This window comes from Apus apus, chromosome 1 (assembly GCF_020740795.1).
Source record: "Apus apus isolate bApuApu2 chromosome 1, bApuApu2.pri.cur, whole genome shotgun sequence".
Classification (NCBI taxonomy): domain Eukaryota; kingdom Metazoa; phylum Chordata; class Aves; order Apodiformes; family Apodidae; genus Apus; species Apus apus.
The window spans coordinates 122,079,452-122,103,387 of record NC_067282.1 but is presented as its reverse complement, the minus strand read 5'-3'; the positions used below and the strand labels follow the sequence as shown (position 1 = coordinate 122,103,387).

General features: G+C 39.4%; 1 protein-coding gene across 3 annotated transcripts in view; it reads left to right on the top strand.

Moving 5' to 3' along the window:
* GABRG3 (gamma-aminobutyric acid type A receptor subunit gamma3) overlaps nt 1–22,969 on the top strand; it is a 317,950-nt gene extending 294,981 nt beyond the window's left edge. The window contains exons 7-10 of one of the 3 annotated variants that reach the window (XM_051608625.1): nt 6,486–6,638; nt 14,592–14,788; nt 16,301–16,330; nt 21,110–22,969. In XM_051608625.1, coding sequence (XP_051464585.1) covers nt 6,486–6,638; nt 14,592–14,788; nt 16,301–16,330; nt 21,110–21,388 — 659 coding nt within the window. In that variant the 3' untranslated portion in view covers nt 21,389–22,969. Of the gene's footprint in view, nt 1–6,485; nt 6,639–7,570; nt 8,028–14,591; nt 14,789–16,300; nt 16,331–21,109 lie in introns of those variants that run through there. The other 2 variants (XM_051608626.1, XM_051608627.1) reach the window with 2 other exon arrangements.
* Nucleotides 22,970–23,936: the final 967 nt, after the last annotated feature.

Here is a 23,936-nt window from a genome sequence, read left to right as displayed (position 1 = left end):
GGCAATGGGTGCAAACTGGAGCACAGGAGGTTCCGCTTAAATATCAGGAAGAACTTCTTTCCTGTGAGAGTGACAGAGCCCTGGAACAGGCTGCCCAGAGAGGCTGTGGAGTCTCCTTCTCTGGAGACATTCAAACCTGCCTGGACACGTTCCTGTGTGATGTGCTCTGGGTGACCCTGCTCTGGCAGGGGGGTTGGACTGGGTGATCTTTTGAGGTCCCTTCCAACCCCTAAGATTCTGTGATTCTGTACTCTCTGTGGTTTCAACAAAGAAATGCTGGTAACACACTGAGTCTTCATTTTAATGAGCAGGACTTCTTTCTTTCATGAAACTTTTATAGCAACATGGATAAACTCTGCCACTCCTCATTACTCTGCAGTTCTAGTGATGGAAAATTAGCTTCTACTTTCACTCACATGCTGAAATTGTTGTGTGTATGCATTGTAGTTTCATATTGCAGTCTTTGTGAAGGCATTCTTTAACTTTTTTTCTAAGATAATTGGGATTGTGGTGCCTGTTAACTGCAGAATATAATGGGAGGATAAATGAAAATGTGTGGTAAGATAGTATGGTATGGTTTGAGTAAATACATTATTTACAATACATAATTTTATATTGTTAAAAGGTTTCCTTAAAATGAAATAACCAATTGCATTCTGCTCAAACCTTGTACCTTTAAGTGAGCTGTTCTTGGAACAATGTTGGCAAAACTGTGGCAATTCAGTCAACCATACCATGCCCGTAGTCTGCCAAAGACAAAGGAAATGGGCTATAGTTGACATTGTTCCTTAAAATCCACAGCAGTTATTCCTCTAAAAATCATTATTGTTCTAAATAGTGTCCTACTTTCAAAGCAGAAAGTTAAAACTACTGTAAGTCCTATGGGTCACAGCCAGCAGTCATTTGTTTTCATGGGAAGCATTTGCTACACTATTGCTATTACTCCAGATTTGCTGCCTCAAGATGCATCTTTTGCTCTCATTATAGAAAGCTGGTTGGGCACTATTTTGCCTCAAGGTAATTTTCATTATTTCAGTGAACTGATGGTCTGATGCTTCAGTCAAAAGTTAGTTTTCCTTCCTGGAAAATGATTTAAGCTGGTAAAAAGTGGTATTCCTCTCTGAGTTTCCAAGTGAAGTTTCCTGTTATTATGTATTCCAGCAGTCCCTAGCCAGGCAATCACTGTGTGATTACTTTTAAACCAAGTACACTGATTTAATGATACGCAGTTTGGAAGGAGGTTTTTTTTTCCATTTTGTCTGCACTGCGGGGCTTTGTTGCACAATCAGCCACAGCTCCTCTTCTATTCATGGCAGTCATGGCAGGTGGAGCTCTGAAGGCTGTCGAAGGAGCAAGGAGGCACTGTGCAGAGTGCTTGAAAGCTTTTTCTGTCCTTTGAGTTCTTTACTTGTGCCTTCAGGACATACAGAATGAATTGTAGGTCAGGTTTTTTAGAAGAAACGAGAGTTTCTTTGTACAAATTATTATTATGTGTCTATAGAGAAAGTCAGAAATGTATGTACCATGGGTACTTTCCTTGTAGCTGCAGACAAGTGCTTTTAGATACATAGAGAATAATCATTTCTGAAAGGAGTAATTGAGACTATAATAATAAGAATAATGCAGTCTGGAGTAGTGCATTGAGGAAAGTAGCCATACCACATACATGTTGGCTCTTCTGGATGCAAAGAGACAATTCAGGAGTCTCAACAGAAGTCTACTTGGCTGAGAGCAGAAGAACTGAAATAGTAATTTAGTTGAAAATTGTAATTCACTGTAGCTATTAAAGAAAAAGGCATCTAGTACATGCTGTACAGAAACATGCTTGCCTTCAACAGCAACCACAACACTGGTGCTTCTACCTGAAGCTCTGCATTTCATTTCAGCAGTGGCAATTCACTAAGTAGTGTCATCAGCATTTGTAATCTATAAACTGTGTCCTCTCTAAAGAGTATTGTAGGAGAACCAGCAAATTGTCCTCTTAATCCCACTTTGCATCACTAATGCCACTGAACTAAATTGTTCTTCCCATCTCTTGGTATGTTTCTTATCTGTCAGCTTATTCCTGTGAGAGTGTAGTATAGAAGGGACAGTATGTGTGACTGGGTCAGCCTTCATCATAGTGAGAATTTTCATATGGAATTCAGAGCTGAAAACAGGTTAGGAGAGAAATGAGTGCAGCTAATCATTATCCTAGGATTTCCCTTTCTTTCATTGGATGCTTGTTAGATATCTATGGGTCTCTGTTGGACACTTGATGATTTGCAGCTCCTTGTAAAATTTGACTGAGTCATGGTTCCTTTATATTTTTTTTAGCTTGCTGGAAGGATTTTTGACAGAGAAGGGGTATCTTGACAGGTTTTAAATTGGGATAAAGAAAAATTGAATAGTTGTGTTGTAATAAAGAGCAAGGGAGGGAAGGAAGCAAGGAAAGAAGCCAGCCAGCCAGCAGATGAGCAGACAGAGAAGGAGTTTTGCCTGTCCTTCAGGATGAATGCATCAAATGTAACCACAAAACAAGGGAAGGAAATAACTAAAATGCCCTTTAAAAAGTTAAGAACGTTATAATATTTAAGTAGAATAACCTTAGCACCCTCATAGAAATAGCTTGATGTAGCTTTCACCATGGAATCATGGGATGTGATTGGCTCCTTGAATCATCTGCAAGTGTCTACAATGTCTTTGTCCACATCTGAGCTGAGCACTCCCCTTTTTTAGTCATTGGAGAGAAATGTAAAAGTTTTGGGCACATTCATCTCTTTTTGAAGTGAAACTCTAAAACAGATTAGACAAGCTATATGGTAAAATACAAATTTATCTTAAGTATAGAACAGAGGTCACAGTGTACAGGTCTGTGAAGGTCTGTAGAACTGACCTTCTAGATCTCTAAAATCAAGCAAAATTAATACTACCTGAGAGATACTGAATCAGCTTGTGACTAAGTGTGAAGATGATGGACTCTGTATTGTTTAATCTCTGCCTCAGTTTCTGTCTGCAAAACAGTATAATTTTCCATAATTTTGTCCCACTGTTTATCAGGCTTCTTTCAGTAGAAGACCTTGGAAGCAGGAACTCTGCCTAACTAACCAGTATCTTTCTATCTGGTATCTAGCCCTACTCTTGTCCGCTCTGCTGGGTAACATGGTGATCCTGTTCAGAGGAGCAATGACCTGTGTGTGTACTTGAGTTGTACATATCACAGTCACAGAATCTTAGAATCATAGAATCGTAGAATGGCAAAGGTAGGAAGGGACCTTAAAGATCATCTAGTTCCAACCCCCCTGCATGGGCAGGGACACCTCCCACTAGATCAGGTTGCTCAAGGCCCCATGCAGCCTGGTCTTGAAGACCTCCAGGGAGGGGCCATTCACAACCTCTCTGGGCAACCTGTTCCAGCATCTCACCACCCTCACAGGAAAGAACTTTCTTCTACTGTCCAACCTGAATCTCCCCTTTTTAAGCTTCAAACCATTACCCCTTGTCGTCTCACTATACACCCTACCACAGCTTTCTTGTAGACCCCCTTCAGGTACTGAAAAGTTGCTATAAGGTCACCGAATCTGAAGATTGCTTTGCTTTTTGCCATTCTCAAGCAGCTTATTCATAGACACACAGTTCTAGATACAATAACTGAGTAATGGAACATTTCAATACAATAACTAAGCTTGGCACATTTCCTACAAGCTTTGATTTAATTTTTTTGGTTCATTCTTCTGCCGTGACAGACAATCTTTGAAATATTATCAAAACTTGTTGAGTCGTTTGTGCCTGTTAGAAACAGAACTTTACAAAGCCTCTCCTTAATCCCGTATCTGTGAAATTACTTCAGTTTCTGTGTTGTAAATCTTTCTTTGGTGAGGCAAACTGGATTTGGGAGCTGATGTAGTCTAAAAATAAGCCAATAAATGGTTACTCATCCACATCAGTTCCCTTGTGCCATTCGCTGCATGGAGAAAGGTGCTGGAGATTAGTGGAATGAGAATAACCCTTAGGCAGTGAACAAGGCTCACTATGTCCTGATGTACTGCAATACTTCCTACTCATAACAGCAGCAAGCTCCTTCATTAAAACTCTGTCCCATTATGACAAATACACAAGGCTTCTGAAATGACTGTCCAGCTTCTTGGAGTCACATCCTTTATATGGGCACAGTTCTCATTAAAATGTACGTGATCATCTGACAGAGGCATGATGAAGTACCCACAGGTTTATCGACCTCTTCCAAATATGTCTGTCTCAAAATGATGAACTCAACACATAGAAACTTTCCCTTTTGACTCATCATTCTAACTTTCTCTCCCAAAATCCCACCCTCAGATTGTCATTTGCCTTTGACTTTTTAGCTGATGGTAGCTCACTCATTTTACAGTGGTGTCACTCTTTGACTCAGGTCTGACAACAACGCTCTCAATCCCCTCCCCCTCCCACCCAGGTAGGGAAGGAGAGAGAGAAAAAGAGAGAGACTTGGCTGGATTGAAAACTAAACTAGACAGCTTTAATTAAACACCAATGATATAAGAAAATATATATACAAATATATACGAATATGTTCAGGTATGTGCAAAAGCCTCTCACCTCCCCCCACCCCCAGCAACTCCCACAGCATCTCCTGAGCTGGAACAGTCCTGAGAAATCCTGGAGCTGCAGGAGAGAGCACAGAGTGATGAGGGTTGGGAGAGCTCAAGCCTGGGGGTGGATGGACGGAGTCCTCCCTGGACACCAGCCATGGACAGAAGAGAAGGGAAGGAGAAGCAGGAAGGAAGTTGTCTTCTGTGATCTCTGACCTTCCTCTGAGCTTACGTAGATACATGGAATGGAATATCTCTGGCCAGTCTTGCTGTCTGTCTAACTCAGCCTCCTACGGGGGGGTCATAGATCTCCCCATAGTGTCTGAGCCGGCAGAGCGAAGGTGCAACCTTGAAGCCCCAGGAGTTAGAAAAACATTCCACTGTCTTATCAGCTTTAGTTAGAACAGACTGTTGCTAGTTAAAAGAAAGGTTGCTGAAGGAAAAAAAAAAAATCAGTAAAAGGAAAATTGGCTTCACCCTGGCTCAAACCAGGACAAGTGTCCTTCCAAAATTCTTTGAGTGGAAGTTATTTTTACTAAATTAATTTATTTTCTATGTAATACTGAACTATAGTAAAAATACCCACTGTGTTAAATGGTTTTGTTCACATGCTGTCTCTGTTGCTAGAAGATTAAGCTTTAATTTGTCTCATTCCTAATTAATCCATTGTGCCTCTACTTGGGTGACTTGTACATACATTCCTTTGGGAGTAATCCCTCTGTGCTACCAGAGGGTAGCAACTCCATGTCTTCGGTATTCTGATGGTTTGCTGTAACAGGGCAGACTTACCTACCTGTTTAAAATGATGCCTTCTGTAAATATATTCTAGAAATTCCAGATTTGGAACAAAAAGCAATATAATTTATTGTGTCAAGTCTGATGTAGTCAGACACAACCCCATAAAAGTTCTCAGGCATATTAACACTTCTTCACATCTGAAATGGAAGAAACATGCTTCAGGCAAAGTGTAGAAATTGGTCTCAGTTCAGTTTTATTACTGTTAATCACTGTGGCTGAGAGAAAAAGATAGTTAACATCTATGAAGCTGAGGGAGCTGTTAGTAAGGAGAGAGGTGATAAGGTCAGTAGCCTCTACTAGGAAGAGAGAGAGTGACAGATTATTATCCCCCGTGGAGTCTTGAGGGTTAGCAGAAGTGATACAGTGAAGAAAATTTTATCATGTGAGATCAACTAACCTTCTTACTGAATCCTTGATTTTATGAATCAGAGCAGAATAATAAAATTCATATCCACATTCTGAAAGCTTACAGATACAAATAACCACAACTGCTTTGAAATGAAGGAATGCTGACAAAAAGAGACTCGATTTTTTACTGATGAGTCCTTTAAAAGCATGCAGTCTGACCTCCCCTGACAGCACTGAGGCTCTGGTGTCTATAAATGACTTCTTTTGTAAAGGCATACTCATGTGCATGCTACACTTGCCATAAAGCCCTCTACTGCTTGATTCATATCCCAAAATAACAGAAGTCACTCAAACTTGAAATCAGGGCAGGGAAGACACAACTTGCAGAAGGTGGGATTTCGTGTGGCTTGGTTACAGAATCTGGTGAATAACAGTAGCTTCATATTTGTGGTCATGGAGCCACCCAGAAATATCAAGTCTGGAAAGCCAAGGTGCTTTTCAGACATTTACTCATCCAGAATGATTACTGAGAGCTTCTGCCTGTCCAAATAAGACACCATTTCCACAGAGACCTAAAACTCAAGGAAATTAGAATTGAAAGGTTTCTTTGAATTCTATTTCTTGTAGGCATTGCTGCACAGATGCTCTCAAATCACTAAGAAATATTTCATATGCAGTATTTTTATGAAGCTTAAAAATTAGCAGCTCAGTCAACAACCATCTGTATCTAACCACAATGTCAATTTTTTTTTCTCTCTTCTATTATTGCAGGTGATTATGTAGTCATGACTATATACTTTGATTTAAGTAGAAGAATGGGATATTTTACTATTCAAACATACATTCCCTGTATATTAACAGTTGTGCTTTCCTGGGTATCCTTTTGGATTAAAAAAGATGCCACACCAGCAAGAACAGCATTAGGTAAGTTGTTAGTAATTCCCTTTTCTTTGCATAGTTTCTACTACATTATAATTTTAAAAGGTCAACTTCCTTTCAAAGAGACCACTAACTCCATGCTTTGAATTATTGCTACCACATCTTGCAGACCCACATCCACTTATCACTGAAGCCTCTAGCTTTCTGCCTTTAACAGGGTAATTAAAAGTAAACTACCTTGACCCTTGGGAATGACACTGCTGCCTATTTTGCATAATATTTTAGAATTAATGTCTGTTGCCTTGTTCTCAGTATGATATTTTAGTGACATTTTTAAAGAATAAATTAATAGTATTGCTGGCTTTCTTCCCTTCTGAAACTCTCCCCCACAGGGCATGATGTCTTATATATGCAGAAAATGGTGACATACAATAATACTAACTCATGCAAAGTGTTTTAGCTTCTGTGCTTGAAGTTAATCTCCACACTAGCTGTATAGATGTTTCTCATAGGTTATGGAGATTTATGCTGGTATAGGTTTTCCAGTAGCTCAGTTGTGTCAGGAGCAGCATGTGCATTTTGGCATTCTGCTTTATGATACACTTAGAAATGCTAACTGTTTATTTTTAGGTCTGTAGGAAAATCTGCAGGTTTTGCCAGCACCAAGGGCATAGGGCTGTATAATAGCCAATTATAGATATGCCTCAGAACTGCAAGAAACCCAACATTTTACTCCATGCTGTGATTGCTAGGACTGCCAATGTTAACTGATTCAGAAATCTACCAGTCTAAGAAAAAAGGGGAGGCTTTGTCAATGTTTACATCTCTGTTTTCAAGCTTGGAGGTTATCATAACCAGTTATTCTTTGGTTGCTTCTGCTGGAGTTCATTACCATCTCCAGTTAACCAGCCCGACTCTCTAGATCATTTCAATTTGAAAGAAGAAATCATAAAAAAATGACTTGCTTAATTTTTTAGACTGATGTCAGACAGAAAGCAACTGAGTCCCCAGGATTAAAAGGATGATACCACTGCACGGAAAGAGTGGAGGACAAGGGCTGTGAACAGGCTGCACCTTCTTGGAGGACACATGAATGCAGCCTGCAGCAGGCATGGTTTTCTCAAGATCTGCTGAGTGCTGACAAGTCTTTGTTCAAGCCCAGTGTATAAGAGGCCATCTGCACAAAACACCTCTGTCTCCTCCTCCCCTAAACAGCCGTTCAAGGGTTGCCAGTACTCCTCATCCCTTTTCTTTCAAGTAACTAGCAATAGTGCTTACTTATATGTGAAACCATTTCTGCCAGCTCTCTTTCAAACACCATGGAGAAGTGCTCTACTCGATCTAGGCAAGAACACACCTTGTTTGATGACACAGCCTTTATACAGTTGTTAAAAATGACTTGTTCTGTTTCAGCCTGTCTCTCTCCTGCACTAATAAATCTGAACAACTACCAGTTTTGAGGGTGGTGTGGTTTCTAGCATAAAAGCCCTGAAGAGGAAAGTAAAAATTTAGGTGCTAAGGAGACTTTGAAACCCATTCAGTCTAAATGAGATTTCAGCTGATAAGTCTCTTGAACTTGTCCCTAAGTCTGATCCTGCTTATTAAATCCTTCACTCATACAAAAAACTTACAGTTACAAAGATTTTCCTCCCAAAACTTCTAATGCTTCAATAGCTTAATAACTTTCAGCTGAATGATAGAAGGAATACATTACCAAAAATATCCTCTTAAGTGTAACTCCCTCACTAGCCACAGCTTTATTTAAGCAATTAAGCTATATGCCAGCCAGTCCCACTATCAGTCCTTAGACATCTTCTTAAATGAGATTGTACCAGCTTTAATTCTTGTGAGGACCATCCTTTCAAACCAAGAGCAGCTCAGTGACATCAACCTATGCCATGGGACCAGTAGGAAGAGAAGTTCCTGAAAACTTACAATAAGACAACTGCAAGCTGCCAGCACTGGTTCATGCTTTACAGACAATTCTGTATTAAAACCAATTTTGCATGAGGTCAGCACAAGACCATAACCTGCTGGATTTGCCCCAGGAGTTTGTAAAATTAACAGATGTAGCACTTCTGACTGATGCAAGTCATGTGGCGTCATGTGGGTCCAGTTTTCTGAGGATGTTTTCCAAGCAAGGAGTATTCAGTCCTTGCTCCCCTCATGTGAGTGCCAAAGTGCTTTTACACTGGGGCTTCAGAAACATGACAGATTGTAAGACTTATGGTATTTCTGTGACCCCCTCCAACTCCAGAGTAGTTGAAGACAATACATACATAGGTGAAGACAGAACAGCTGTATGACTGTCAGAGTTTGGTTAATGCTCTGTTTCACTTATACCCTGTTCCTGAGGAATGTTTCCCACACCACACAGCTGTTTTCCAAGTAATTAGACACATAAGTAGGTTGCATCAGTAGCCACAACAGTGTGACTTTCCCTGCCTCATCCCCTCAGCTAACAGGAACTTCAGACAAAAATTGTATTCATGTATTGAGGTCATGAATTTGAAGTAAAAGCATAAAAAAGGAGATGTTCCAAGGCTATATTCAATGGCTATTGTGACTAACTCCTAAAACTCTGATGAAGAACTAAATTACTAGGCTAAAATATAGCTGTGGTTTTGGGTTTTTATTTTAATAAATAAAGTCAAATGCCAAGAAGATAATATAAATGAGTCACCTCTTTTTGTGTGGAGTCCTGTTGGTCCCAAATTGGCACTGGCCTGTTGGCTCTTGGGATAGAGTAAGCAGATGTTTCCAGTTTACTGTAGGTCTGCTGGAATAATGCAACTTACAAATTTGTCAGCACACATTCACATTTGAATAGTGACACATGGCTAAATTGAGAGTAATACAGCCAAAGAAAAGCCACTGAAACTGTCCTGCTAATTAGTTGAAATGGATTGTAGACTCAGTGTACCAAACCTTTCCCAAGTATAGCTGCATTAATGTAAAGGACTAGCATCAGGGAAATATTTCAATCTCTGGAATCAGTGGGTAATATCCTAAGCTATTGTCAACCACTCAGTTACATGAAGGAGAGATTTTACCTCTTTCTAAATAACACTAAGTAATAAGCTATTTCTGTGCTGGAAAAAAATAAATGCAATGTGGGGATTTGCTTGTGAGGGGAAAAAAAAAGACCATAAGTATACTTTCAGGAGAACTGTCCAGAGATATCAAAGTGCTAATAAAAACCTTGGCATTGTAGTCCCTTTTTCACATCTACTTTGAGGGGCTGAGGCTCATCATGGCAGTGTGACTCACTCCAGGCCTCTTGAAGAGTCAATGGCAAACTGGAAATAGAATTTGAGTGTTGGATGAGAACTGTGTTTTGTGATCCCAGGTTATTCTGCCCTCCATTCCAAGAGAAAATAAATGTCCCTTTGCTGGTTTTGCTTGTCTCTAGTAATCAAAATTATCTTCTCCCAGTGTTCACAGTCAAGAGCAGCCAGCAAGGGTCTGAAAAAGTTATGATCCAGAAAATAATAGGTTATTTTTTTTGAAGGTGAAGGGAATTAAGTTAAACTGAAGCTTTCAAGCCAATTTCCCCCTGCTTTATCAAAATGGGTGTAATATGCAATAGGACAAGGCAGTTACTACAGAGCAACTTCAAAGTGCATTTTTAAAAAATTCAGTGGGTATCAAGGCCAGCAATGTGTTGGTGTAAAAGAAGATACTGTTGATGTTGAATAAAAGATGAACATTGCTCTCTTTGTCATTCCTTCTTAAACTCACTCAAAATACAAGCAAGTGATCAAAACAGGTGCCAGACCACAAGGTGGAAAAATTAAGTTTCTAAACAACTTCTAGCATGGGTAAAAGCAGCTCACCCTTCCTCCAGTGTCCCATGTCCTCAGGAAAAAAAAGAAAAACGAGCCTCACTGACCAAACTGTTTCTAACACTGAAGCTCCTGCTACCTCACTTTGCATACTGTTTTCAGTAAGGAGCTTTTAAGCAGTAATAATTTTCGATAACTGCTTAGGCCAATGGTCTAAAGGTTAAAGTGTTCTCATGCATTACGTATCACTGCATCATTTGATCTCTCAGACAAAGATTTATCATTTATCAAAGAGCATCTTTGGTATAGAATTTGCTCAGAGAATATGAATGCCACAAACCAGAATTGATACACAAGCTTGTAAGCTCCCACTTACACCTGTCTACCTGAGAAATTTGAAGCTGTTACTTCAGAGCTGTCCTTGGCTATTAAAATGCTGTTGAAAAAGGCAGTTCAAGAGCACTGTGAATTTTTGCAATGCTCACTTTACAGTATGGGCTTCCCAAAGTGAAAGACTTAACAATTTCATCTGGTAAGGTATTGCAGTTGAAATCACTCAACAATGTGAATTTGCTTAACATGAGAGATAAAATGAGCTAAGTATGGAATCTTATTCTCTTTGGAAATAATGGGTGCTGCATTTTATTCATATAAGCATATCTCTATATTCTGACTTGTAAATGTATTGGAATACAAAACAGTATCATGTGGCACACATCCTTTCTCTTTGCTCTCTGCATGTATTCCCCTAAGACTCATTTTAATACTTCAAAACTTGTGCCCATGTGTCAAATGTAAAATTGATACACTGGGTAGTGTAGAATTTTTTATTCTTTCAAAAGCTACTTGCTTGCTTACAATGTGAGGTGGGATCCAAGTTCAAGCCTCAGCTCAAATTAAGAATAATACTTTCCTGTTGGATTTCATATAATACAAAATATTTTGCATAAATAATAGTAGCAAAAATATGTTTGTTTTACCTTTGGATGTTTCCCTCTACATGCTCAGCAATCTTGTCATGCCCTTGCCACAATTTGAAGTGTGATATATAATCCAGAACTATGATGGCTTGTGATAATGTTGAACTTCCTGTAAGGTTTTATATTCCACTGGCAAAATATGATTAGTTGTCAAAGAGACTGAGGATAGACTGTTTAATACCTTAAAACCAAAATAGATCTCACACCATTGCTGTGTCTATATATTTAGCGGAACCTATTTTGTTTCAATCAGCTAAAATTATTCCACAGCCACCCAAAACACAGATTCTGTATCAGTGGGGCATTTACAACATGATTTACTGGGCTGCTTTTGCTTAATTCTCATCTAGAGCTTCTGGGTCTTCACAGTCTCAAGCATGGTTCAGGTAGGCATTTCACATTCAGGCTTAAGGCACTGATGTAGGACTGGGTTGAGGATTTCCATCCTTAAGTATAGGGGCTAATGGTAATTTTTCCTTTAGTTCTCTGCCTTTCTATCCATAGTCACTCTGGCAACTGATGATCATTACAGGTACCTGCACAATGCTTCTTGTCACAAATAATACAAAATTATGTATCCACTTCAGCAAAAATAGAAGAAAAATAGTGTATTGCCAATACAGCATTCAGTAGAAACAACACAGACCTTTGTAAAAAATGGTTTGGAGCATTGAAAGCTTTTTCCTTCTTTAATTCCCCCCTTTTTTTTTTTTTGCCTTGTAAGTTAAAAAGTGTCATAAAGTAATTGAGTTCTTATCACAGGATAAGTGGGAAAAAACCCTCACCTTTGAGTCCAAGTAAAAAGGACACTGAATATTATACCTGAAGAGGCCTGCTGGTTTTAAGAAGTTTTTTAGAGGTAGCAAGATACCTGAGAACTCATACATGTACATGTGGCTTTGAAAAGGACAGATTTGTGTTTGAAACCTAAACGTGGGTTAGCAAGTGTTAAAGAACTTCATTTCATATAGTAGAGTATTTCATAGTCTGAATGCAATTCTTCTGAAGTTAGTGACTCCCAAGGTCTGAGTCATGGTCACACAGGAAGTTTAATTAACAGACAGTAAGGGCCATATCATGGCTAGTGAGTCAATAGCTTCTGCAGATGGACATCTTTGCTGTTGACTACTGTGATGAATGGCTGAGAATGGGTTTGTGTCTGGAGCTTTTTCAAAGCATCAGCTATCTACAGTACTGTTTCTGAAAGGTCCACAGAGTTTATTGGATCATGTCAGCCACATCTGCTTATCCTGGGATGTGGCACAGTTGACAGTAAACAGAAATATTTCCTAGCAGCCCTCCTCCAGTCCTCAGGCACCTCTCGTGTTCTCCGTGACCTCTCAAAGATGATGTGGAGTGGCCTAGCAATAACATCTGCCAGCTTTCTCAGATCTTGTGGATGCATCCCATCAGGCCCCATGGATTTATGGATGTCCAGTTTGGCTAAGTGGCCTCTAAACTGGTCTTTCTCTACCAAGGGAAAGTCTTCCTCTCTCCAGACCTTTTATCTTACCTCCAGGGTCCAGGATTCAAGAGGGTCAGCTTTAGCAGTGAAGACTGAAGCAAAGAAGAAGTTCAAATAAGGCCTTCTCTGTGTCTTCAGCCACTGGGGCACCCATCTCATTAATCAGCAGGCCTACATTTCCCCTAATCTTCCTTTCTTTGTTGATGTACTGAAATAAACCCTTCCTGTTGTCCTTGATACCCCTCACCAGGTTTAATTCCAAATGGGCCTTAGCTTTCCTCATGGCATCCCTGCATTTTCTGACTACATTCCTGTATTCCTCCCAAGTAGCCAGTCCTGTTTTACACATTCCATACATTTTCTTCTTCCATTTAAATCTTTTCAGAAGATGGTTATTCATCTCTGCAGGTCTCCTACCTCCTCTGCTTGATTTCATCCTCACAGGGATGTAGTTACATTTAGTTATTGTTCCTTGTACAAGAAGGTTGAAGCCCAAGCAATAATCTGCCTTCAGGCTCTTCCAGGAGCTTTCTGACAGTTTGAATCAGGAGGGTTATTCTTGTGAATTGCTATGGTTTCTATCAAATGCTAGAAATCAAAGGTGGCCATTCCTTCATAACCAGGAAGTATTCAAAAGTAATCCACAGATACTTCTTTCTCTCCAGAGTGCCATTTTTGGGAAGTAATTTTACTATAAGGCATAATTTCAGTCATCCCCTGCCATTTCAAACATTGTGTACTATTGCAGAATATCACTTTAACTATAAAAAGAAATATTACCTTATGGTTATGGGTTTTTTTTAGAGCACATTCTCTCTTGAGGCTTATTTGAGGGAGAGCTCTATTTTTCTTCCCAAGACACTGAGGTGGTGTATTTTTTATTTCAGAAGGCTTGAGGTTCATAACAAATGATTGAAAGCATCAGTCCAAAGTGGGAATGAAAGAATTCATTCTCAGAAATGAAGAGAAATTCTGTGAATTACCAGAAGCCAAATAACTGACACTCCATAAAATTCATTCTAGGATTGGTTTTATTGTTTCAGGATATTTTCCACTAACCAATTCTCATTATAGTCATTATTACTGAATCAATCTAAGATGTAATACTTTGTATAAATTAAAAAGCCTGTTTCCATTAAGGTTACATCTGAAGTTTGTATGAGAGTCTATTTTCCCTTAGTCAGAAGGAAAACAGCAGTGGAAGACTTCCAAAGAAGAAGCAGTGTGAAAACATCTTTTCAAAATTCATGGCCAGGACTTTGTTGCAAAATTTCTTCTCTTTTCTCTTCCCCTAATCCCCACCCCCACCCCATTTTTTTTCTTTTTGAGCACAAGTTTTTTCATGAGAGCAGTACTGCTGTGAAAAAGACCTTCATCGTTCTCTAGGTTTCTTTTTTTATTATTTTTTCTGGATTTAGTATCTTTCCTGCTTTATAGTTTCCTACACAAACGTCTTCATTTCCTCCTTGACCCTCACGCCCATCTCCAACCTGACTGGGACCAAAAAAAAAAAAAGGAAGAGATGAAGAAAAGTATATTGAGAGGCATGCAAATATCACCTTTGCAAGGATTAATAGATATAGCTGAAGAAAGCTTTGGTTATGGCTCTACTGATATAATCTTCCATGATTTTTTAAACTACAAAATGAAATTAATAAATTATTTGGGTACACTTTGGATTTCTGTTTTGTACTTTTTTCCCCCAAAGGGTCTTCTGCACCATGGAGAAATCACGTTGCATGCAATTAAATCAAGTTTCTCTCTGCAGGCATCACTACAGTGTTGACCATGACAACACTGAGTACCATTGCAAGGAAATCATTACCCCGTGTGTCCTACGTCACCGCTATGGATTTGTTTGTGACTGTGTGCTTCCTGTTTGTCTTTGCTGCTCTGATGGAGTATGCAACCCTCAACTACTACTCAAGTTGCAGGAAACCAAACTGTACTAAGAAGAAAAAGTCGGTAAGATGGGAGAATTTCATTTCTTTCCTAGCACGTGTTTGGCTCGGAGAGTAGAGAATCATTCGGTGACAGCCTATAATCCCATGATATACCACTCCTCCAAGCTCTTCCCAGTTTGTGGTGTGATCTGCCCTGAAAACTGATGGAAAAAATGACCCACAGTAACAGTAGAAGCAGTTACGTGCTTGTTGAGTGAGACATGCTCCTAACATGGTCAGCCTGCTGACCATGAAGCTGCAACCCTGCCTATGTGACTTTGTTCTCCAGTTGCTGTGCTGGTAGTCATAAGGGACTCCCAGTGCAGCAGACTGCATAGCTGGTTATACAAATATATGCACTTTAATGTATATTCAGATGCATCTGCTATTTCATGGCTTAGCAGGTCTAGAAATATTGATGAATTTTGTAACTGGCATTTCAGTGCCTCCACTGGGAATATCACTTGGTTTTAGCACTATTCACAAGGGAGCTTTTTCCTAAGTACAAAAGGTTTTCTATATGGCTGCATTTTTGGCCATAAAGACACTTTCAGAAGTAATACCCAGACACACACAAAAGCTGTTTATTTAGAATCAATTAAAGCAGTCATTCAGGAAGCATTGCCTGGTGTGTTTCGTAACTGACTACAGGAACAACAGGGGGCCACGTAACAGAGAAAAAAATCTCAGTGTAAATATAGGGAAGTGGCAGTGGGTTGTTCACTTTAGATCAGTGGAAAAGCTGATGAATTTGAGATCAGTAGCTGGAGATGTTGGATGCCATTTTATGTAATGGAGGGAATATGGCCATTTGAAAACAGAAATACAAAGCCAACTAGTAAAAATGTGAAGGAGGAAACCAAAGAGAGGGAAGGCTAAACTCAAGGAATAATAGGTCACAACTGAATGGAGAGCTATAGCAAATGATTGAATGAAGAAATAATGAAGGAGAAGCTGAAAAGAGTATGGAATTAGAGAGAGAGCCTAGAAAGCCATAGACTTAGTCAATGAAAACTCCATTAAACCTCTAATAGCTTCTTGTAAAAATGCATTACACTCAAAAGGCAAGAGTGCTAAACAAAATAAATGTACAAGAAAATAAAACTGAACTTGCTACTGATCAGACAAAAATTGTCATCCTGTAGAAAGGCAGAATGGAAAAGTAATGAGTATCTTGGTGAGTAGGATGTATTTCCAGACATGTGAATGTAGATTATGGAAAGCATGCAACGTTGATGAGATTCAATTACCTCAAGAACAAATGCTCACTTATCTACTGTGTGCTAAATAAATAAATGCAATGGGTTGAATAAAGGCTTAAAGTAGATGGAAACTAGGTGTGCATTCTGCTGATGTTTCATGCAGTTTTAAAGTGTACAGAATGTTATGCTGAATATATAGAACACTCAGCAGGAAGTGTTTTATGGACAATTGCATTTAAATGTTTGGTTTACGAAATTATATTGAAAAGTAGATGCCTATGAAGCAATAAGTATGTTTTCTTCTGAATATTCTTTTGTTATCTTTATTTAAGCTACCTGATGTCAGTTTTGGTCATGTGATGGTGAGTAGACTATTTTATTCAGTGAGAACAAGGAGGCATGAATGTATGGTTGACATTTGCTTGCAATAATTCCTGACAAAGCTGTAACGTGATGTTATGCTTTACCCTGAGTTCACTATAAAAATTGTTCTGCTTTTTTGTTGAAAGGTCATTTTGTCCTTAGGTGTGGCAAAGAAACATAGCTGCCTCTTTCTATAGGGACCTTTCAAAATACTTTGGAGGGAGGAGGGTCAGGTGCAGAATATTGTTTGTTATTTCTACCTCAGAAATTTTGTGTGTCTGCTTCACATAATGCTGCAATTTCTCAATACAATTTTTTAAAAGGTAACAAACACGAGTTATATCATAAACGTCTATGGATTTTTAACTGAGTTTCATAGAAAATTATTCACTTATGCATATCTGTAGTCTTTAGCAAGCTTTAGGGTGGGTTTTCAAATAAGTTAGGCACAGAAGTTTAACATAGTTGGCTGTGCTGTATCTACAAATGGAAACAATTCTATTCCCCATACAACTATTTTTAGACATACAGCTGTAATAAAGTTGAAACAGCACAAAATTGTGTCTCTAAGTTGCATGAAATCTGAAACTGAAATACATACTCTCATATGTATAAATATCAAACATTCAGAGTGCCAGTTAATCAGCTGGTTGGATGGCCTGCTTTCCAGCTATCAGATGCAAATAAGAAAAAAGGACAGAACTGAACCATTGCTATTACTGTTCTTGATTTGGATATGCTAAAGTTTATAATTGACAAGTTTTATTATTTATTCATCATTTATAAGTTTATGCTGAAGTTTATAATTTACAACTGCTAGCTCCCTGCCAGGCTTGAGAGGTGGGCCCATGTCAGCCTCATGAAGTTCAATAAGGCCAAGTGCAAGGTCCTGCACCCAGGCTGGGGCAATCCCAAGCATAAATACAGGTTGGGCAGAGAATGGATTGAGAACAGCCCTGAGGAGAAGGACATCAGTGTTGTCTGAGGAGAAGCCCAACATGAGCCAGCAATGTGCATTTGCAGCCCAGAAAGCCAAACGTGCCCTGGGCTGCATCAACAAAATCATGGCCAGCAGGTCAAGGGAGGTGATTCTCACCCTCTATTCCACTCTTGTGAGACCCCACCTGGAGCGCTGTGTCCAGTTATGGAGCCCTCAACACAGGAATGACATGGAGGTGTTGGAGCAAGTTCAGAGGAGGTCCACAAAGATGATCAGAGGGCTGGAGCACCTCTCCTGTGAAGACAGGCTGAGAGAGTTGGGGTTGTTCAGCCTGGAGAAGAGAAGGTTGTTCCTGTATCTGAAGGGGGCATGCAAGAAAGCTGGAGAGGGACTTTTTACAAGAGCACACAGCAATAGGATGAAGGGGGAATGATTTCAAGCTGAAAGAGATTTAGATTAGCTATTAGGAAGAAATTCTTTACTGTGAGGGTGGTGAAATGCTGGAAGAGGTTGCCCAGGGAAGTTATGGGTAACCTATCCCTGTAAGTGTTGAATGCCAGATTTTTAGCAACCTGGTCTAGTGGGAGGTATCCTTGCCTATGCAGGGATGCAGGGAGTTTGGCACTAGATGATCTTTAATGTCCCTTCCAACCCCAACCATTCTATGAGATGTTACTAGCTTACCTTTTACAAATAGTGTTATATACAGGGGGTTTTCTGATGTTTTTTAAAAAGCTCACAAGGCATTGACAATCTGTTCATTCACAATGAAGGGTTTACAGCAAGCATACTGCCACCAATCCTTGGGCAGACTTTTCTGAAAGATTAAGTGAATAAGGCACATTGAATGGGTAGCAGGTAGTGGCACTTTCCTTTTCTTCAAATAAAAATAATTTCAAAAGGAAAAACATACTGAATTAAAATGACAGTAGGGTTTAACACTCTTTGTCTAGGTCTAGTCAGTTTGATCTGATCCACAAGTATCTTTTTACTTTTTTCACTATAAGACATATATTGAGCAATATCTTTTTTTATACATAGACAACTCCCTTGTTCTATTTGTAGCATAAACTGAATAAAATAAGCAGTGTCTCTGACTCTCAAGATATCTGGAGCACTCAGCACAGGAAAGACATGGACCTGTTGGAAAAGGTTCAGAGGAGGGCCACAATGATCAGAGACCTGGAGCAGCTCTGCTATGAAGACAGGCCAAGAGAGTTGGGGCTATTCAGCCTGGAGAAGAGAAGGCTCTGGGGGGACCTTATAGAGGCCTTCCAGCACCTAAAAGGAGCCTACAGGAAAGACAGAGAAACTTTTCACCACAGAGTGTAGTGATAGGACAAGGGGTAATGGTTTTAAACTGAAAGAGAGTAGATTTAGGTGAGACATTAGGAAGAAACTCTTCACCATTAGGGTAATAAGGCAGGTTGCTAAGGGAAGTTGTGGTTGCCCCTTCCCTGAAGGTGTTTAAGGCCAGGTAGGTGAGGCTTTGTGCAGCCTGGTCTAGTGGGAGGTGGCCCTGCTCGTGGCAGGGAGGTTGGAACCTGATGCTAGGTCATAGGCTGGACTTGGTGATCTTAAAAGTCTTTTCCAGCCTTGGTGATTCTGTGACCTTTAAGGTCCCTTTCAACCTTAACCATTCTATGATTCTATGACTGTCTTTTCCAGCCTTGTAGTGATGCCACCTTAAAAGGTGAAATTTATTAATCTTAGTAAATCCATGTTCAGGTAAACGCACTCCTTGTTTTTCCTCCTAGAGAACACACTTATACCTTATCTGAAATCATTTTATTAAGCATGTTTAACACTGCATCTGAACTGCCTTGTCCAAGGCACCTGAGAAGTGCCTTACCTTGCCAGACTGGAAGTACTGACAGGACTCATAGGACACAGTGGTTACCATCCAGCTTCACCTGGTATCTAGTCATTTTAGGAGCCCTCCTAGCTGACAGAGATTAAAGCAACCAGATAACTCTCTGTATTATCAGGGCATTTATTTTTTAATTGTGTTCTGAGCAGACAGTTGATTAAAAAAAAAGAACAAGCAAACAAAAATACCCAACAAAACAAATCCCAAAACCCAGGCTATTGATACATGAGAAAGTTTCTTTTGCAGAATGAGGGCACTTATTTCTCTTCACTTACAAAAATTGTCAGGAGAGATCTAAATTAGCCTTTCTTCTTTTTAACATAAATTTTGTAGCCAGGCATAGAAAATTTCAGTCCCTGAGTAGGAAGTTCTAATAAAGGCCTGCAAGAAATGAATAATATGTGACACCATTATATAGCAGAATTCCATGTGTACTTTCGTCACAGCTCCTTTTTTTTTTGCCTTTTTTTTTTAAAACAAAAAGATTGCTTGCACAATAATCTTAGACCTTCTCTGTGTGGCAACACATTGTAAAAGGTGAAAGTCACCTGGACTGGTCACCTGGAACTGTATAAATGACAGAGAAGACCACAAAGGCACATTTTGTGTCATCTAACCTCAGAGTTAAAGTCTTTCAAAACAAACAGATTTGCACTAGCCTGCTTCTAAACCACAGCCTGTTTCCAGTCCACAGCACAAGCACCTGAGAGATTTTAATCATCTACTTACAATGAGATGAAGTGTGTCCTAGAAGTGATTGGCTGGATGCCATTGGGCAGCTGCTCAGGTCTAGTTATCTATGCTGAGGATGCCAGTATCTACACAGAGGGATGCCACATCAAGTTCTTAGCTCAGGGACTAGCATTTTTAATGAGACGGGCAATATTATCATTACAAAGCCAACAGAAAAAGGAAAATTTCCCCTGAGGCACATCAGTCATATCACTGATCTGTTTCACATACAGTGTGAATGTTTGCAGATGTGCCCCAACACCTCCCACCCGAAATGTTGTGTATTTTGCACAGCGAGTGTGGAAGCAGGGGGCCCAGAGCACGCTCCAGAGTGCAAGCAGGTACAATGCCTAGCTTGTTAGTACATCCCCAGCACCATCCTGCAGGCAAAGGCAATGCTCAACACAACCACAGGCAGAAGGTCCCTCAAGGTGGAAACAACAGTCCTGACAGGGCTGGAGCATCCTTGCTTTGCAAGGGTGGTGCAGACAGGGCAGTGAAGCTGATGGGACCTTTCCTAGTGATACCAACAGAGGAGGTGACATTTGTGAGGACAGAATGGGTGGCTTGGTGAGAGAGGAGACTCTTGTGAGAAAAGCAACTTTCATGAGAAGGAAAAGGCACAACAGAAAAGCTGACAAAGCTTAAACAGGGAGTGCATTGAAGAAGGAGACGTTTGTAGGCGTGAGTGGTATTGTGGGGATGCATGTTATCCAGGTGGTCTATTTCTGAGAATAGTTAGTGTGATAAGTATTAAGGGGACTCACCTAGGGATGGCATTTTGAAATCCTCACTATCTGTTGCTGACCATACCTATTTTTAGAAGTAAAGAGGCAGTGAATGCCACTATGCTAGATGGAAAATGTTCCATACTGACGTGGGGAAGGGGGTCGTCTCCCTTGTTTTTCATCATCTATTCTGAAATGTAGTAGCTGCAAGTCTTTAAAGCAACTTGCAATTAATATTCTGACAGGCAAGTGAACTCCTAAGTGTGCAAAAAATTATTACTGGGAAATATATGCCTGAGTTACCCAAGTAGAATGCACCTAGAATTATTTACCTTTACACTCCACAATCGCATCTTTTGAAGAGCAGAAAGATAATCTCTAATTCTAGACTTCCTCTACTATGAACTGTTTAGTCCCAGCTCCTGTGATTTTTCCTCATGATTAGTCACTCTGGTCTGCATCATCCACGGAAGCTTATCAAAGTGTTGGTTTCTTTTTCTCTCCTCAGAATTATTCTGTACTTGATATGAGGCCACCAACGACAGTCATCACATTGAACAATGCCATGTATTGGCAAGAATTTGAAGATGCATGTGTCTATGAATGTCTGGATGGGAAAGACTGCCAGAGCTTTTTCTGTTGTTATGAAGAGTGTAAATCAGGCTCATGGAGGAGAGGACGGATTCACATAGACATCTTAGAACTGGACTCTTACTCTAGGGTCTTTTTTCCTACATCCTTCCTGCTGTTTAACCTGGTCTACTGGGTTGGATACCTCTATCTTTAAATGTTGCCTGTAGTGGTGAAGACTGCTTCACACTGTGGAGGGATGGTGAAAGTGCAGAAGAAGTGAAGGACCTGGTCAGTGTCATCTCAAATTGCAAAGTTCACCTGAACCCTCACCATCACAGAGCCTGATGAAGAATTTTCAAATGTAATTGCCTGAAAAAGAAAAAGGTGGAAGAATTCCCTCCTTACTGCTGTTCATTTTAAGGAAAAGATTCTTACTGAATTCAGCTGAATTTGTGTGTAAGCAATGTTTATGAATAACTTGTATATTAGAATCTTTACTATTCTCCCTTGGCATAGAAGCTATACACAATTCAGGCAAAGGTTAAATATGTCATTTTTATTCTTCATTCCCATACTTCCTTCAAAATGCTGCCATATCCCTGAGGCTCAGAGCAACATACACTGGCACTGGCAAATAAGCCAAAGCTGAAGAAAACCACTCCTTTGTATTTAAACTTCCTTGAGCTATGTCCCATAGGTTTTGGGATATATTTCATTTAGAGAAACCACCAAAAGACAGAAAGAAATGTCTTTGGTGGGATCAAAACATGAAGTTACTCTCTAAGTTCCTTTCTGTAAAAGTCTGGGATTCATGGCATTAGTCACTTATATACACATATTGGTTTTAACTTTAGGTGAAAAGGCAGAGTTACAAGAAAGCTAATATTTTGATATGAATGAAACACTTGCCTATCTCTGAGGGACCTGTAGGCATAACTTCCACAGTTTTTCAAGCTTTTAACTGTCTTTTTTTATGACTGGTTAAACACAGGATTGTCATTGATTTCTAAAGTACTCTAAGCAGGACAAGACTCCTGCTTGTTTGTGTCATTGCAGCAGATCATAGTTGATAGGCCATGAGTAAAAATGACTACATAATAGCACTACGAGTATGTGGCATTGGATTGTAGTTTACTAAAAAGTGCTTTCGTGCATTCTTATTTTTCCTCAAAGTTATTTTTCCAAATCCATAAACAAAGGACATCTTTTCCTCCTTCCATAAAGTTAAACATTGCAGTCTTTGCTCATGACAATGGTTCAAGACTGAACACTTTTGACTTGAAGAGTGCATTGCAGGAACTCAATTATCACACTTGGATTAAACATGGAATAGTTGTCACATGTAGAAAAAGAAAAATTGTTTTGATTTTTTTCCTAAAGTGCCAACTACATTTTACCCTAAAAAGCTATTTTGTATTTTTCAAGCTTTTGACCATTACATTCTTAAAGTCCTCATTTTTTTCCAAAGCTACTTTTACAGTGTTAAAGTAAATTACATCTTTTACAGACTTTCTCAGTAATTCTTATTAAGCAAACAAAACAGATTAAAAACTAAATAGCAATGACTTTTCACTACCCTTTGGATGAAAAATGGTTACACATTATTAAAGTTAAAACATACTTAAAACCAAACCTCTGCTTTTTTTCTTTTCTGGAGGATCTGATAATTTTTTTTCTTAAGTCTGTCTCTTCCACATAGTATTTGATAAAAAATGAATTATAGACATGATTGAAGAGCAGTTCCTTTTCTCCTCAGAAGGAAAATCCTGCAAAAGAAACCCAAAAACTAATGCAGTGGTAATTCTAAATGAACAGAAATGCTGTCATGTTCCTTGAAACATCACTGTCTGTCACTGCTTTTTCTCTGTGTTTCCAGTGAGTTTTTATTTGAACAAAATGAGGAACACAAAAGTTAGCCATACTTATTCAAAATACTTTTCAGTTTTCATTTATCTAAAATATTAGAGGCAGAGAGCTAGGTTTAGGTGTGTGGGGGTAATAACTTCTCCTAGGACTGACGAAATTCAGATTAGAACCACGGAGAAGAAATATTTTGGGGCAGAATCAAAACTTGTATTTTTAGCAAAAGCTGCCCAATCTATTTTCTTCTAAACCAGTTGGGACCTTTTGATTTCAAAATACGTGTTGAAGTTGTGCTAACTTCTAGTAGCAAATTACTCACTATAACCTGTCACTCTGTGTTCTGCACTTCGAAGTCTGTATTTTATTTAAAGATAAGGGTTATATGTTCAGCAGTGCAAGAAGGCAATTGAATTGAAGTTGAATATCCTAGTCTGCAATTATGAATTCATGTACTCTAGCAGCTACCCTCAGCCATATTTTGAGCCTAAATGATGGAAAGTTATCCTTTAGGGACCTGATCCTGCAAACCCTCTGCACAATCAATTTATTTTGGTGGGAATGTTGAGACAGATGAGGCACAAGAACGTTCCTTCCACCATTAGATTCTGAACAGGTAAAGTGAGATTTCTCTAGTAATTACATACTTGAGTGAATGCCCTGGGATTAAATGTGGAAGTGGAATGTTCCCCTTTTAGGTTATGAGCATATGGTTTTCTTACACTTCTGCTCATAGCTTCCTGCTAAAAGCACCCAAACCCATCAGTTTCTTCCTTGGAAGACTGATTCTACAAAATCCATTCATATTGAGTGCTTTCATGAACAGAAGTGGGAAGGATAAAATTCCACTATTTTCCACAGGCCTAACCATGAAAGAATCTGCAGCCACTCCTGGCTTCTGT